General features: G+C 34.1%; 1 protein-coding gene across 3 annotated transcripts in view; it reads left to right on the top strand.

Annotated features, from left to right (window-relative positions):
- ZNF638 (zinc finger protein 638) overlaps positions 1-15,043 on the top strand; it is a 138,808-nt gene that overhangs the window by 80,254 nt on the left and 43,511 nt on the right. For all 3 annotated transcript variants that reach the window (XM_070236254.1, XM_070236255.1, XM_023618928.2), the window contains exons 3-8: positions 4,331-4,392; positions 8,189-8,227; positions 9,171-9,463; positions 10,556-10,833; positions 12,325-12,471; positions 13,653-13,775. In XM_070236254.1, the coding sequence (XP_070092355.1) occupies positions 4,331-4,392; positions 8,189-8,227; positions 9,171-9,463; positions 10,556-10,833; positions 12,325-12,471; positions 13,653-13,775 (942 nt within the window). The remainder of the gene's footprint in view (positions 1-4,330; positions 4,393-8,188; positions 8,228-9,170; positions 9,464-10,555; positions 10,834-12,324; positions 12,472-13,652; positions 13,776-15,043) is intronic.

The following is a 15,043-nucleotide window of genomic DNA, read 5'->3' as shown; positions in this document are numbered from 1 at the left end:
TTTCCTCTAAATTCTCACATGTATGCTGGTGTTAACCAGGCATTCAGGAAATGGCAGAAATTAATTTCGATTGCAACATCAATGCTTAGTTGTAATCTCAGCAGCCCTGACCTAAGTACTGAATTGAGTGTTAGGTTTTCTGTATTCCTGTAACTAGGCACACCACATGGTTTGTCCATTTAGTTTAAACTTTTGATTTATTATGCCAGAAAATTTATGCAACATAAAATTTATATAACATGAACTATGTACTTATAAAACAGTGTCACATGAGTCACCTTTACTAAGTAAGAGAATCTGTTAGTATGAAAATATAAAAAGTTGGAATAAAACGTTTGTACTGCATACTTTTAATAAGAGACAGTATATTGTAGCCTTGAACATCTTATCTTGGGCTAAAAGACAGTTAATGTCAATTTAAATATTTTCTAACTCTATCTGGACTAGAATTTCTAGTGTTTCATTAGAAGGAGCTTCTTAAAATAACTTAATCCATAGCAAAATTATTTTGGGACCGGCCGTGAGCTCAGAATGAAGTGTCAAATGATAAAAAATTTAGAGAAAGAAATCTCTTAAAAGTAAAGAAGTGCTGGGTACCTTCACGGTTATTATGGTTAGAAGGAAATATTTTACAGAGGTGCCAGAGAGTAATGTAGAATATACTGTTTGATAGTAATCATTGGTGGATTTGAGTAGGACTTTCCGAGTATGTTTTATTTACTTATATGTTTGTAAACCACTGTTTCTTCTATTTCCTAGTGTGATTTGTAGATTTATATTATAAATGGTCAGGAAGGAATGGACTTCCCATGGGAATAAACTTTGATTCAAGGCCTTAGCATTGGTTGTATACTTTGAATAGGCTTAAAAATCTATAGATGTTAATTTTCTTGTTTTTTCTCCTTCCAGTGCTGCCCTTGTATTGTTGTTCTATTATCTACTCACCAGGTTTCAGCCAACAAGAGTCTGATACCTAGACCTGATGCTTTTTCTTAAGGTTAACTCCAGCAAAGAAAAGCAGCAGTCTACCTCATTTTAGCCAGACTTGCTAAGTTCTAATAAAATAATAATTGCCTTACCATATCAAAGGGGATAGGAAAGTCTTGAAAAATCTCAGAATTTATAGCACTTAATCTGTAAGTATCCCTGGCCTAGGTACTGAGTTGATTGTTAGGCTCTGTGTGTTCCATTTATTTTGAACTTTCAATTAGTCATGATAAGTCCAGGAAAAATACCTTAAAATAAAGAACTTAAGTTTTAATTTTTATTCTGTAGAATAGAAAAGGTATACATTTATTCAGTAGGTATTTACTGATTACCAGTTTTGTATGTGACTGTATTAGGTGCTATGGCAGAAATGAAGAACTATATAAAATGTAAACATTATTCTTAAGTTTATACAGTCTCACTGAGGAGAAAAATTACACACCTAAGGGATTAAAAAAAATTAGAGGGCAACAGATGGTTTGGTGATTATATTTAACTTGCTTGGGTCTGCTCTGGGGGAGAAATATTTAATATTTCTTAATTTCAGGCTTATATCAGTTTAGGCCAGCATTATCAATTTACCAACACCTGTTGTGTATGTAGCAGTATGTAATTAAAAATAAGTATAAATGTACTTTCTGACATGAAAAGACTTCTGTAGCCTAGTTAGGTAAGACTAATTGAGTGACACTGACTGACTTCACTAAGTCTGTCTGGACTAGAATGATCTGGGAGGGAAGACTTCGTAGAGTAGGTTGAAGATGGGTCTTGAATGAGGAGTCGACTTTAGATATTCCTGGGGAGGAGAGATGACGTTTCAGATGGGAACAGCAACAATAAGGACGAAGGGCTTTGAAAATCTAGCCTGGGGAGTTTAGACTTGAGGCGAGAGGCCTTGGGAAGCTAATTCAGGTTCTTGATATGTGAAGTGACATGTATTTATGAAGAAAATCTATTTTAGGGAGATACATCTGGCTGGCATGTGCAGGGTGAATCAGAAGAGATAGGGTAGGGGACCTAATATGAGGGAGGCTTCCCTATTTATTCAGGTGTAAGATGGTGAAAGTTAATATAATATAAAAGTAAGAATTAGGAAAAGAAGTCATTTAGAGATCTTTAGATTTCGCAGAGATTGACTGCCATTTAAAACACACACACCTTTTAACAAACAGCACAATGGACCTAACTGATGAATTCTTCACTACTGGATGACCAAATGATAGGGATTCATGAACATGGACTTAGATGGTACAACCTACCTCTCTTGTTTCTGTGATTTATCTTGCTGCCTTGTAAGTGTGCGTATATATGACATTTTTAATATGTAGCCAACACGTGTAAATTACGAATTGCAAACATTTTCTTGCTAAGTAACATCTGACAGCGTGTTCCCCACCTCCCAGTCTTTAAAATTATAGCCTGAAGAAAGGCAACAATAGAATGTGAAATGTATTTATTTTCTAAATTGGTCTTCAAAGTTAGAAGGGGAGCTGTCCTTGGTTTGGAAGCTATGTCTTTCTGACTGAAATAATTCAGTTCAAGAAAGTACTGACTGACGTAAAAGATTTTTGAGGTAGTTGGAGGATACAGAGTGAGCTCTGATATGGGTAGGTATTTTCACAGTTTGACCATGGGCCCACTTAAATCCACACTCCTTGCAACATCTTCTGCTTAGTAAGTAATTATCACTTTTTCTTTGGAGAGATAGTACTGCTTTTGGACCCTTATCTAATGTGGCTACCACTACTAGAGAGCCTAGAAATCGACATAGATGTATTTACTGAGCTTAAAGCAAGTAATCTCACTGAGTGACGTGGGCTTGTTAAAAGACAGGAGAGAGAGTGAGTGTGTGTGTGTGTGTCTGTAGAACTGAAGAGAATATGCCTAAAGTAGGGAAGGCGTCAGCATTACCTGATAGTTGCTATATAGAATACATATTCAGTATTACCATATCTTCTTATTTTTTGAAGAAAAGCTGGAAATCTGGATTTGGGGTAACATTTCTGGATTTTTAAATGTTGGCAACTTATTCAAATAAAATACCTTACAGTCCAAATAAATCATACCCAACCCACCACCTGCCGATGTGTCTCTTTGATGTGAACAATGTCCAGTTAGTCTCAAAGACATGGGTTTATTAGTACTAGAGACTCTTTAACTGCCAGTCTCTGCTAGCTTTCCATTTCTCTCACTGAGCAGGATATGCAAACATTTCTTTTTTGCAATCCACGGTCGGTTCCATGGCTTAATGAAATAGGTTAGGGTTTGTCATAACTTGTTGCTGAGTATTGCAAGTAGTATGCACTTATTTCCAGATAGTTCTTGACAAGGCAGATTCCAAAATTAGTGTCAACTATGGTTTTAACTGTGGAAATTTCTGATTCGTCTTTAGCAATGGCAGTCTAAAATGTTTTTGAAATGGAAATGAATAATGTTTTCCTCAAGGAAAGGTTTAAAATATGGAACTGTTTATTAAGTTTTCTGCCTATCCAAATGCTGGAGAAACAATAAAACATTGGGTAATATACGTGTTGCTTTTAACTAATTATTTTACTTGGGGGACTGCATCTTTGAAACCTGTATTGCCGGGTTTTGTTTTTTAAATCAGATGTATCTTCCAGGAGCCATTTATGAGTACAGAATGTAATTTTAGGACAGATTTGTAAATGAAGTAATGTATAAGCAAGCATTTTGTTCATTGTAAAGCTCTATATGTAAGGGATATTGTGTCTTTGAAATGGTGTTACTTACCCTTAAATCCTGAAAATAAATTAGATTTGATCAGCAACAGTTTTTCATATTTTTACTAATTTTATCCTTTGCCAGTATAGTGAGTACCTTGTTTGGAATGGTACTGGCTTAAGAGGTAGGATTTTTTGTTGTTAATGTTGTTAGCTTGAATTTTAGAGGTATAAGTCATTCAGACTCTATATTTGGAAGATTCCATTTCAGATATGATTTTATTTATAGAGTTTGGTGTTCTCTAGAGTGTTGTTTTTATATTTGAAATGAGTTCTTTCTGATCTGTGCTTTTATTTTCTTCCAAGTTTACATATATATTTGATTTCAAAATGAGTATCTGTCTGTATGATTTTTAAAATGTTTTCTATGCTGAAATGTTTTAAAATGGCATCACTGAGGTATGGTATTAATTGCCTTTTTTGGAGGCCTTTTATTTTGGTTTGTAAAAATTCTATTGAGCAGACAAGTGCTATTTATAACTAGATTTGTTTAATTTTTTTGAAAAAACAGTGTATGCTGTGTCACTTTAAAAAGTCTAGTTAATTTCACTAGTCAACGTGAGGAATATTCTAATTTCAGCACTTTTTTCCTTTTACAATAGGATTGGATTCAGCATCAAAATACATCTACTCATATTGAGAGCTGCCGACAGTTACGTCAACAGTAAGAATAATTTTTTCTTTTTATAGGTAGCAGATTTACAAAATAGTTAATGTTTAGGTATGACCGTTTAATACCTTTAGTGTGGTACTTTGGAGAAAAATGTTTTTAGAAAGGTATTGCCTATTTGAAATATTAATTTTATAGAAGTGTGTTTAATCGTTTTCCAAAAGCAGAGAATTAAATAGAATCCTTTCTTCTGACTCCTTTGTAATTTTAATCCCACTGGGTAAACTTTTAATATCATTGGTTCATTCCTTGCTGGCTTGCCTTCTTTGGTATGGTTTATCTATTTCAAAGCAGATAGTCTTCCCTTCTTTTATCTCCCCCCTTTCTCAAAGGGTAAATAACTAAAAACCACCCAAACCAAGCACCTCTGTTTAACTTCAGGTGTAAAGCTCTCCTCTGGCTTATATATCCTACTACATTCTTTGTTTTTTTAAGCTGCATTGTGTTTCTATACCTTAATCTGTTTTATTCCTCCTCTACTGATGTATATTTTGGTTCTTATTCCTTTTCTTAAAGCTTATTATCTCTTCCCTCTTTTTGTCTTTGTTGGATCTTTCTGGATTATGACACAATAATAGGTGGTTAATTTGAGAAGAGATACAATGCATCAGAGTTTTAGTATTAAAAATAATAATAGCAATATGTTATTGTGTGCTGGGCATTATTCTAAGTGCTTTACATAATTTCTTTGCTCTTCAAAGCAACACTGAGATATACATATAATGATTATTCGTGACTTTACCGGTGAGGAAACAGGCATAGAGGCAATTTCCCTACTACCACACAGCAAGCAGTTGGCACAACTACTCTGTCTAGCTCATGGATCTTTGCTCCTTTTTCCCCTTTGTCCCCTCAACATTTTATTCTGAAAAATTTCTAAGCTGCAAAAAAGTTGAAAGAACAGTAAACATTCACATATTCTTCATCTTTATTCACCAGTTACTAACATTTGCCACATATATTTTATTATATCTTTATATATACATTTTTTGAACTATTTGAAAATAAATTGCAGACATTATGACACTTCACTCCTCAATTCAACATTTATCTCCTAAGAATAAGGAAATCTTTCTACCTCGGTTATCTGTTAATAACCGCAATATAACGCATTTAAGAAGATTAACAATAATTTCATAATGCCTTCTAATATATAGGCCAAATATTCTCACTTGTTTCCAAAATACCTTTTATAAATATCCCTGCCTACCCCCTACCCACACCCCCAATCCAAGATTCAATCAAGATTCATGCATTGCAGGCTCTTTTAATGTAGAATAGCCCACTTTGTGCTTTTCTTTTTGAAGAGGATGTTTTCATGATGCTGACTTCTTTTGAAATATCTGGGAAGATTGTCTTGTAGAGTGTCCTACATTCTGTACTTTTCTGCTTGTTTCCTTATTAAATTCAGGTCAAACATTTTGTGACAGAATCTTTATAGATGATTGTATACTTATTGTATCACGTTGAAACACAGATAATGTGACTTGCTTAGGTTCTTGTTCTTAGCTGTTATGTTAGATTGCCTGGCTAAGAGGTATTAGGCTTCTGAAACACATTTTAAACTAGTTAGGCAATATACTGGCAGTCCAGACTCTACTTTCAGAATAGTGTACATGCTTTATCTGCCCTGGGCAGCAGAGACAAAAACATGTTTTCTAGCAGTCAATGTAGTGAAGATCTAAAACGTTATTACCAACTCTTGAATAATAGTTCACAAGCGCTTATGAATCCGTAGGCTGGAGAGCTCTGGAAACTTAAGAACTTCTATGTGTTGACAACTAGCTATATTTCCAGCATTGTACATATGAGAAAGCTAAGGCTTACTCAAGTAACTAGCTTTCAGATACATGGTCATTAAGTGGCAGCATCTACACTTTGACCCATCTTGCTTTGATCCCAAAGGTCTTGCTTTTAAACACTATATCATAAGACCAGAAATTTATCTTCTTAGATGGTACAGAGTAACGAAAGTTTTACAAAATGTAGGAGCAGATGAAACAGAATTATTCATGTTTGACAACTGTTGATGTTAGGTGATGGATGCATTGGATTAAGTTAACTTCTTTTGTCTTCGTAGTTTGTCACCTTATAGTTAGAAGATGCTCCAGGCATCATGATTGTTCTCAAAGCAAGAAGAAGGGGGCAAGAAGCAGGAAGAAATCTGCCAGTGGTTTTGCACCTATTTCTCATTGGTCAGAACCTGTCATAGCCTAGCTATCTTCTAAGGAGGCTGGGAAAGAAATATTTAGTTTTTTTAGCCTTTGTAGTAGAGGCAGGTAAGGGAAAAGGGGGTTGAGAATTGCTGTTGAGTTAACCTGCTAACAATATCTGAGATATATAGCAACAAATAAAAACTAGTTTACCTTTACAGTCATGTGTTGATTAACGATGGGGATGTGTTCTGAGAAAAGCATTGTTAGGAAATTTTGTCATTGTGCATCATTGAGTGTACTTACGCAAACCTAGATGGTTTAGCCTACTATACACGTAGGCTATATTGTACTAATCTTATGGGACCACCATTGTATGTGGTGTCCATTGTTGACTAGAACATCATTAATGTAGTGCATGACTTGCAAAGGTTTTAACTTGACTTTATTTGCCTGCCAGGTGACTTGTTGAAAGAGTCTGCTTCCATTTTCTTACTTGGCTCTCCTCTTGGTTACTGAAATTGTATTCTTGAATATTGGTGATTTATTGATTTAATCACCATTTCCAGTTAACCTTTAGAGCCCAGATTCTCTAGAAAAGTTGAAGATGAAGATGTCTTTTTCTTAGGCTTCTATGATGTTACTGTTCCTCCTACTTTTTCTTGGTTTCGTTGGTTTGTTTTTGTCTGCTTTGCTCTTAAGTGTTGATGTGCATAAGGTTCTGCCCTCAGCCCTCTTTTTTCTACAAACTCTGTTCTGCATAAGTCTTACTTTCACTACTATAGCTGTGGCTTCTGCATGCCTGATTTCTAAATATCTCAGTTCTCGTCTTTCTTTAATTCCAGATATTTATTTCCAATTGTTTTGAAAACATTCCTGTGTTCTCTCCACTTAGAAATGTTTATTGATTCCCCATTGCCTTTTACTTATGTGCAGCCTCCTTACCTGATTTCAAGGACCTTCGTAATTTGTCTCTGAGCTCCCCTTAAAGGTTTTCCCCCTCATAATTCCTTTTCGTTATTTGCATGCTGCAGACCAGTTCTTGAAATTGAACACAGGTTTTTCCTCCGATCCTTCTTTTATGTATTGCCACTGCATGAAACCTAACCTGATCTATGCTTATTGATAGACCTTTTCAAGGGCTACTTGAAAAGCTACCTGTTCTGTGAATTCTCCCCTGATTCCTCCAGCTAGATGTGTCTCTCTGAGGACCTCTTTGTACAATGTAAAGGGCACCATTCATGTAGTATTCTGTAGAATGGTTTCCCCTGGAGTTCTCCAAAGTGGGTGAACTCTCTTCCCTCTTTTAATACCTACCTAAGCTTGTGTCTTGTATCTCTCTGTACCTCTTAACACTTTTACATGTACTACCTGTTTTATTTAAATACATTTTGAAGTCTTTAAGGTATGGAGAATGTGTTTTTTTCCCTGAATTGCTTTACTTGCATAATAGCTTGATTATTTATTAATTAGACCCTCAAAATATTTTACTTCCAATAAAATTTTCATATTTTAATGTACTAATAAATCAATATGGAAACTTAGATTTTGAACAGTCCTCGTGATACTGGGAAAGATTCATCGAGCCTTATAGTCCTATTTTAACTGTTCATTAATATTGTTTATTCTCAAAATAGGTATCCTGATTGGAATCCTGAGATCCTCCCATCAAGAAGGTAATTTTTTTTAGCAGTGATATTATTGGAACTTGGTTTTCTTTTAGAAGTAAACAAGTACTACTTTTTTTGAAGGTATTATTTTAAATTGAGTCCTGTTTTGACCATTTTTACCTTTAAACAGCAGGCAAATCCAACAGTCTCTTTGAGTCTTTTCTTTAATTACCCTGGCTTTAAATGTGATAGCTCCTCTCTGTGAACTTCGATATTTTTTAGTCTTTTCTAAAAATGCTTTATGCTTTTATCATTATTCTATGTTTGTGGGATCTTAAATTGTAAATGCCTTGAAAGCTGGGAATGGTTTCATTAAGCTTTGTAACCCTTAGGGAGTCCCCGTTCAATGTCTATGTGCACAAGTACAGCACTCATCTTTTAGAAAAAAATTGTTGAAAAAGTTGTTTATGGGGGCTGGCCTGGTGGTGTAGTGGTTAAGGTCATGTGCTCTGCTTCAGCAGCCTGGAGTTCATGGGTTTGGATCCTGGGTGCGGACCTAACATACTGCTTATCAAGCCACGCTGTGCCAGTGTCCGCTGTACAAAGTGGAGGAAGATGGGCACAGATGTTAGCTCAGGGCCAATCTTCCTCACCAAAACAGAAAAAAGATGTTTATGTAAATCATGTCCTAAATTCTTTCTATAATTTAGTACTTTCAAAACTTAATTGGATATAATAGTGGTACAGGAAAAGCACAAGAAATTGATGATGACATTCTTCTATAAATTAGCAAAATAGAGGGATTAAAGCACATAGAGGGCTGATCATCTGTTCCAATTGTTTCTTATTTATCTACTGAATTGCATTATAACAAACAGGTTTTTGTTTTAAATAAATATATGGTGTCAGAGTTTGTTAGCCTGTTTTTAAGAAGGTACTTTTGTCATTTAATATACTGTAAATTTACATTAAATTGCCGAATCTTGTGGGGTTTTTTGCGTATTTGTAGAAATGAAGGCAATAGAAAAGAAAATGAAACTCCAAGAAGACGCTCTCATTCCCCCAGCCCTAGACGTTCTAGGAGATCAAGCTCAAGTCACAGATTCCGTCGCTCTCGAAGCCCAATTCGTTACATATATAGACCAAGAAGTCGAAGTCCGAGAATTTGCCATCGTTTCGTTTCTAGATACAGATCCAGATCCCGTTCACCATATCGAGTGAGAAATCCATTTAGAGGTAGTCCAAAGTACTATCGATCCGTCAGCCCTGAGAGGACATCAAGGAGATCAGTGAGATCATCAGGTACACTTATGGTTGTGGATAATAAAATCTACTTATTTTGGCCAAGTTTTTTTAGTTTGAATTTTTTTATTTCAATATTTCTAGAAAATTAACTTATATACTACTGTCAAGATTTAACATAAGTTGACATTTTGAGCTATTTGCCTCAGCTCTTTTTAAACCTTTAAGGTTCTTAAGAAATGAAATATTTTATTAAATTTTAGAGTTGCTGTATGAAATCTAACCCACATCTCAGCCTAGTCTATTCTTCTTCCGTTTATTAACTAGCAGAAGAAATGTGGGAGGATAGATCTGTCCACCCCAAATTTAAAAACCAGGGATATACAAACATCTTAATTTGCCTTAATAATTGATTATAGACTTTTCTTCCATGAGTTAATTTAAAACTTTTTGGAAACTATTCATATTTTCAACCTATGTCTTAATATTGGTTTAGTGACCCAAGAATAGTTTGCATACATAATATATATATTTTGTCTGAGATCTTTTCAGAGGTCTGCAAGGTCTTCTGTTTTCCAGCCACATGTCTGTGTGAAGCCTAATTTTATTTATCTATTTCAACCAAAATAATGTGTCCAGCAGATTGGATGCAGAAGCAGATATGAGAATTCATGTGTCTTTTATGCCCAACATTAAAGTGTTTGGGAAAATGTATAATGGTGCTACTCATCTAACTAATTTTTTTTGTTTTGAAAATAATACATTATTTATGTTAACAAAGTATATTATTTAAATGTATTAAATATTTTTAAATTTTTATTTTAATTTCTTGTATAGTAAACATTGGTAAATTTGACAAAAGCTCTTTGGAGTCCTTAATTTTTAAGAGTGTAAAGAGATACTGAACCAAGAGTTTGAGGACCACTGGTATAATAGAAGCTCACTAAATAAGGGAACTTCATCTAGAAGCCTTTTGAGGGAAGAATTAAAGACTAAGCACTTTTTTGTTTGTATTTGCTCCCTATTTGGCCTAACAGTGGCTCTGTGTGATAAATATTTGGGCAGTTAAGAGATTTTTTATATAATGTGATGAGATGATTCTTACCTTAAGTTCTTTTCAGTTGAAGTTGTATTTATGTCCTTTTTTCCTAGATAGAAAAAAAGCATTAGAAGATGTAGTACAGCGATCTGGCCTTGCATCAGAATTCAATAAGCAGAAACATCTTGAAGCAGTTGATAAAGGACACTCACCAGCACAAAAGCTTAAAACTGGCAGTGGATCAAAGCCATCAGTTAAACCTACAAGCTCTACAAAGAGTGATTCAAACTTAGGAGGACATTCTACTCGTTACAAATCAAAGAATCCTGAAGATGACACCTTACCAGAATGTAAACAAGTGTCTGATAAAGCTGTTTCTCTCCAGCGTAAGGTCAGTAGTTCTTTAATTTGTTAGTGCAAATGTGTACATCCATTTGTTGTGATGACAAAGAAAAAACAAAGTTGTCTAAATTTTTTATTTTCATATTTCTAAAAGTTTGAAATCGTGACTTGTTAAATTATGTTGATATATGGAATATTGTATTGTTTTTTCTTATGAATATAATGAAAGTCTAATAATTCGAAATCTTGTAGCTTACAGATCCTAGAGGTTTGGTATTTGATGTATCAAAAGTGAGAACATTTTGATGGTTTGCTGTTTTTGTCTGGCCTCACAAGCAGATTGTTGTGATTAGTCTTGCTATCTGATTGGGGAAGTGAATGTAATCACCAGCAGCATTAATGAGCTTTTATAATCTTTGTTAAATAAGCTATAAAAGTAGTGAGTCTCTACTGAGAATTGATCATTTTTAATCTGTTGTATACTTTTTGCAGTACAGTTCAGAAGTGAGATTCTCTGTTGCTGAGTGCAGAATAGTCTGTTTTCTGGGTACTGATTTATCAGTGTTTTGACTGTAACCTTTTAGTTACAGTGCTAAGCTATTATTTTATTGTATTTGTTAAACTACTGTTATAATAAATAATGTATGAGGCATCCTGAGAATATCAGAGTAACTCCTAATAGGCCCAGATTATTAAATGTTTAATGTATTAACTGACATTTACTAATATACTATGTAACTAATGTAATAATATATACTATACTATATACTATATACTAATATAACTGTAGTATATTAACAAGTCTTCAGGTATTTAGGTGCACATTGGTCTTTAACATTGTGTAAATACTTTCGACAACTAATTCCCTGCTCCAAAGAGCTTATATTTAGAAGGATAAACTTAAAATAATCAACCTGTAGTTACAGAATTTTCAAGAGCATTTGAAAGAAATGTTGAGTACAGGGAAGATTTTGAAGAGGCTGAATTAGTCTGTAACATTGTTTTCATTTTGTTTCAAGACTTCTAGATGGTAGCAGTGGAACTTTTCAAAAGTTTTTTTTAACATAGGTGGTAAATTTGGTATTATAGTGTATTCAAATTGTATATATTATATATGAATCTTTTAAGGTATTACACCTATTTAGGTATTTTCACTTATAAGAATGAGGAGTAAACAAAGCTGTAATTGCTGCTTCACTAGTGCTGGGCCATGCAAATTCATATAGAAAAATATTCCTTAATAGTTTTGGACCATTCCATAGGTCTTATTTGTTACAAAAAACTTCTAAACAGAAAAGAGCATTTGTGATTGGTTACCTGTAAACTCTGACCACTGATGAGTTTGAGTGGTAAAATATAAAACACATTTCTTACCACCTTTCTTTAGTATTTAAAAAAATCTTTTTTTAAATTGTGGTAAAATATTTAGAAGATTTTTGAAGGATTACAATTAATAGTAGAAGAAATCATACTAGGAATTATTACTATACTTCATGGCTTAATTTGGTTTAGTTTCAATTTCCTTTCATCCCAAAAATAGCTTCGGAAAGACCAGTCTTCACATTATGATTCAGTTCTTCTTATATCTGAGTTACCAGAGGATGGCTGTACTGAAGAAGATATTAGAAAAATATTTCAGCCGTTTGGAAAAGTTAATGATGTCCTGATAGTTCCATATAGAAAGGAGGTGAGTCGTTCAATCTGTTAAAAAAATGCATACAAAGGCATTACTTTATAAAGACTTGTTGGATCTTTTAGCTACTTTTACTACATGTATAATTGTTAATTGAGAGTTATGTGAATGTTTGGATTTACGTGAACAAGGTCCCCAAGTACTGTTTCATATCCTTTAGAACAGAGGTTGACATACTTTTTTGGTAAAGGGCCAGATAGTAAATATTTTAGGCTTTGCATACCATAGGATTGTAAGTAGTCAACTCTGCCATTGTTGTACCAGAGCAGTCCTAGATATTATATAAATAAATGAGCATGACTGTGTTCAAAAAGACTGTTTATGAAAACAAGTGGAAGGCTGTGGTTTGCCATGCATTGCTTTAGCACATCAGTAAGGTTATACTAAAAAGATGATTTCATTTGTACAGTGCGTTTTGTTTTGTTTTGTTTTTTGCTGAGGAAAGTTCACCCTGAGCTAACATCCATTGGCAATCCTCCTCTTTATTTGCTTGAGGAAGATTAGTCCTGAGCTAATATCTGTGCCAGTCCTTCTCTATTTGTGTGTGTGTGTGTGTGTGTGTGTGTGTGTGTGGGACACCACCACAGCATGTCTGGTGAGTGGAGTAGGTCTGTGCCCAGGATCTGAACCTGTGAACCCAGGCTGCCAAAGCAGAGTGCATGGAACTTTAACCACTCAGCCGTGGGGCCGGGTCCTCCAGTACATGTTTTTTACATGTCGGTTGTATTCCTGTACCTCACATAATAAAGTTCACCAAAATTATGTATAACCCTAGACTAAACAAAACATAAAGTTGTGAGATAAGACAAGAAAACATAGTTGGTAGTGTTTTCTTTGTTGCAAGAAGCCTTAAAAATATCAGACTTAACAACTGCTAGACCAAATCCTGCTTTCTGTCTGATTGTTCATTGAGCCCCACCTTCCCATTTCTTATTGTTCCATGAGCCTGCCATCGACCCTTGTTGTCCTCTTTTTATCTTGGTAATAATATAGAAATTCTGTAAGGTTAAATGTCCATTTCAAATTACACGTTAGCAAAACAAAAAGAGAAGTAAAAACAACCAAGACTTGAGTTAATGTCGTAGTTTTATGTTCCACAAAGAAGTATTAAGTTATACAGAGAATTTTTAAGATAGATTTTTGACCAGAAATGGAATATAATCTGTTTCATTTAGGCTTACTTGGAAATGAAATTTAAAGAGGCAATTACCGCAGTCATGAAGTACATTGAAACAACGCCTCTTCTGATAAAAGGGAAAAATGTGAAAGTATCTGTTCCAGGAAAAAAAAAATCACAGGTAAAGTGGATTTAGATTTTACTTGTTTCATCATTGTTATTGATTAGTTTAACTTTTTGTTTTAACTGTGGCACATGCAGAAAAATGCATAAAGCATAAGTGTTCACTCAACAGGTTATATATGTATAACTTCAGATATACTGAAATTAACAGCTTCTTTATATATATGTATATATAGCACTATAAACAGTATTAAATGGCAAACAATAGAATAGGAGAAAATACTTAAAATTAGCAAACATGTGAAATGTCTACCTAGGTCACAAACTAAATTGACAACGGGCTTTGTATGTTTTTTCCAAATCCTTACACCCTCCCTTCTGCCCAAAAGTAACCCCTGACTTGATTTCTAATACCATAATTGAGTTGTACTGTTTGGAACTCTATAAACAGAATCATAGAACTTCTTTTGGACCTTTTGCTATCTTCTAAGTATCAATGTTTATGAATTTAGTCTTTCCATATTATTTTTTGTGCTTTAGTTTATGTATCCGTAGGTAATGTCTATGGAAGTACATAAAGATATCTAATAGGTTTTGCTTTGTGTATGTGTGTTATTTTCATTTTTTTTTTTATTTGCTGAAAAATGCCTACTTTATAGGGGCTTTATATAAAGCACATATTTTTCAATCAGTAATTTGATTTGGCGATCTAACCATCTTAGTACATATAGAGTTTCCTCATTCTTTGTAACTTCTTTGTGGTATTGGTCTTTGTATGAAAATACCACAGTTATTTTACCAGTTCCTTATGGATTGATACTTAGGTTATTTCTCATTTTTTGTTACTATAAACAGGACTTTACTTAACTTTCTTATATGTGGCTTTCACAGGATCTTTATTTTTTATTTCTCTTTTGTTTTCTGATTAGTTACTACTAGAGTTACCCATCATCCTAGTTTACACCTGCTACATGCCATCCATTTATTCCCATTGTCCTGATTTGGATAATGAATCATATGATGTTCCTACTTACTGCGATTTTATTGTTTAGGATTTCTTTTGTTTTCAACTAACAGAAAAATTAGCATGGTTTATTAAACAAGTAAGAGGTTTATTTATCATAACAGGAAATCTGCAGGTAGGTGGGCCATGACTGGTGCCCAGCTCCATGGTATCTTCATGGTATCTAACCCCGCCTTTTTGTTTTTCTGCTTCACCATCTTTAGTATGTACTTTGCATCCTCAGTTGTAAGTTGGTTGCTGTACCTTCTGGCATCATTTTAATCTTTGAAGCAGAAATGAAGGAATAAAAATCAAGGGCAAAA

Source organism: Equus caballus, chromosome 15 (assembly GCF_041296265.1).
Source record: "Equus caballus isolate H_3958 breed thoroughbred chromosome 15, TB-T2T, whole genome shotgun sequence".
NCBI classification, from domain to species: Eukaryota; Metazoa; Chordata; class Mammalia; order Perissodactyla; family Equidae; genus Equus; species Equus caballus.
The sequence above is the reverse complement of the archived record's forward strand: the minus strand, read 5'-3'. Positions and strand labels throughout refer to the sequence as shown.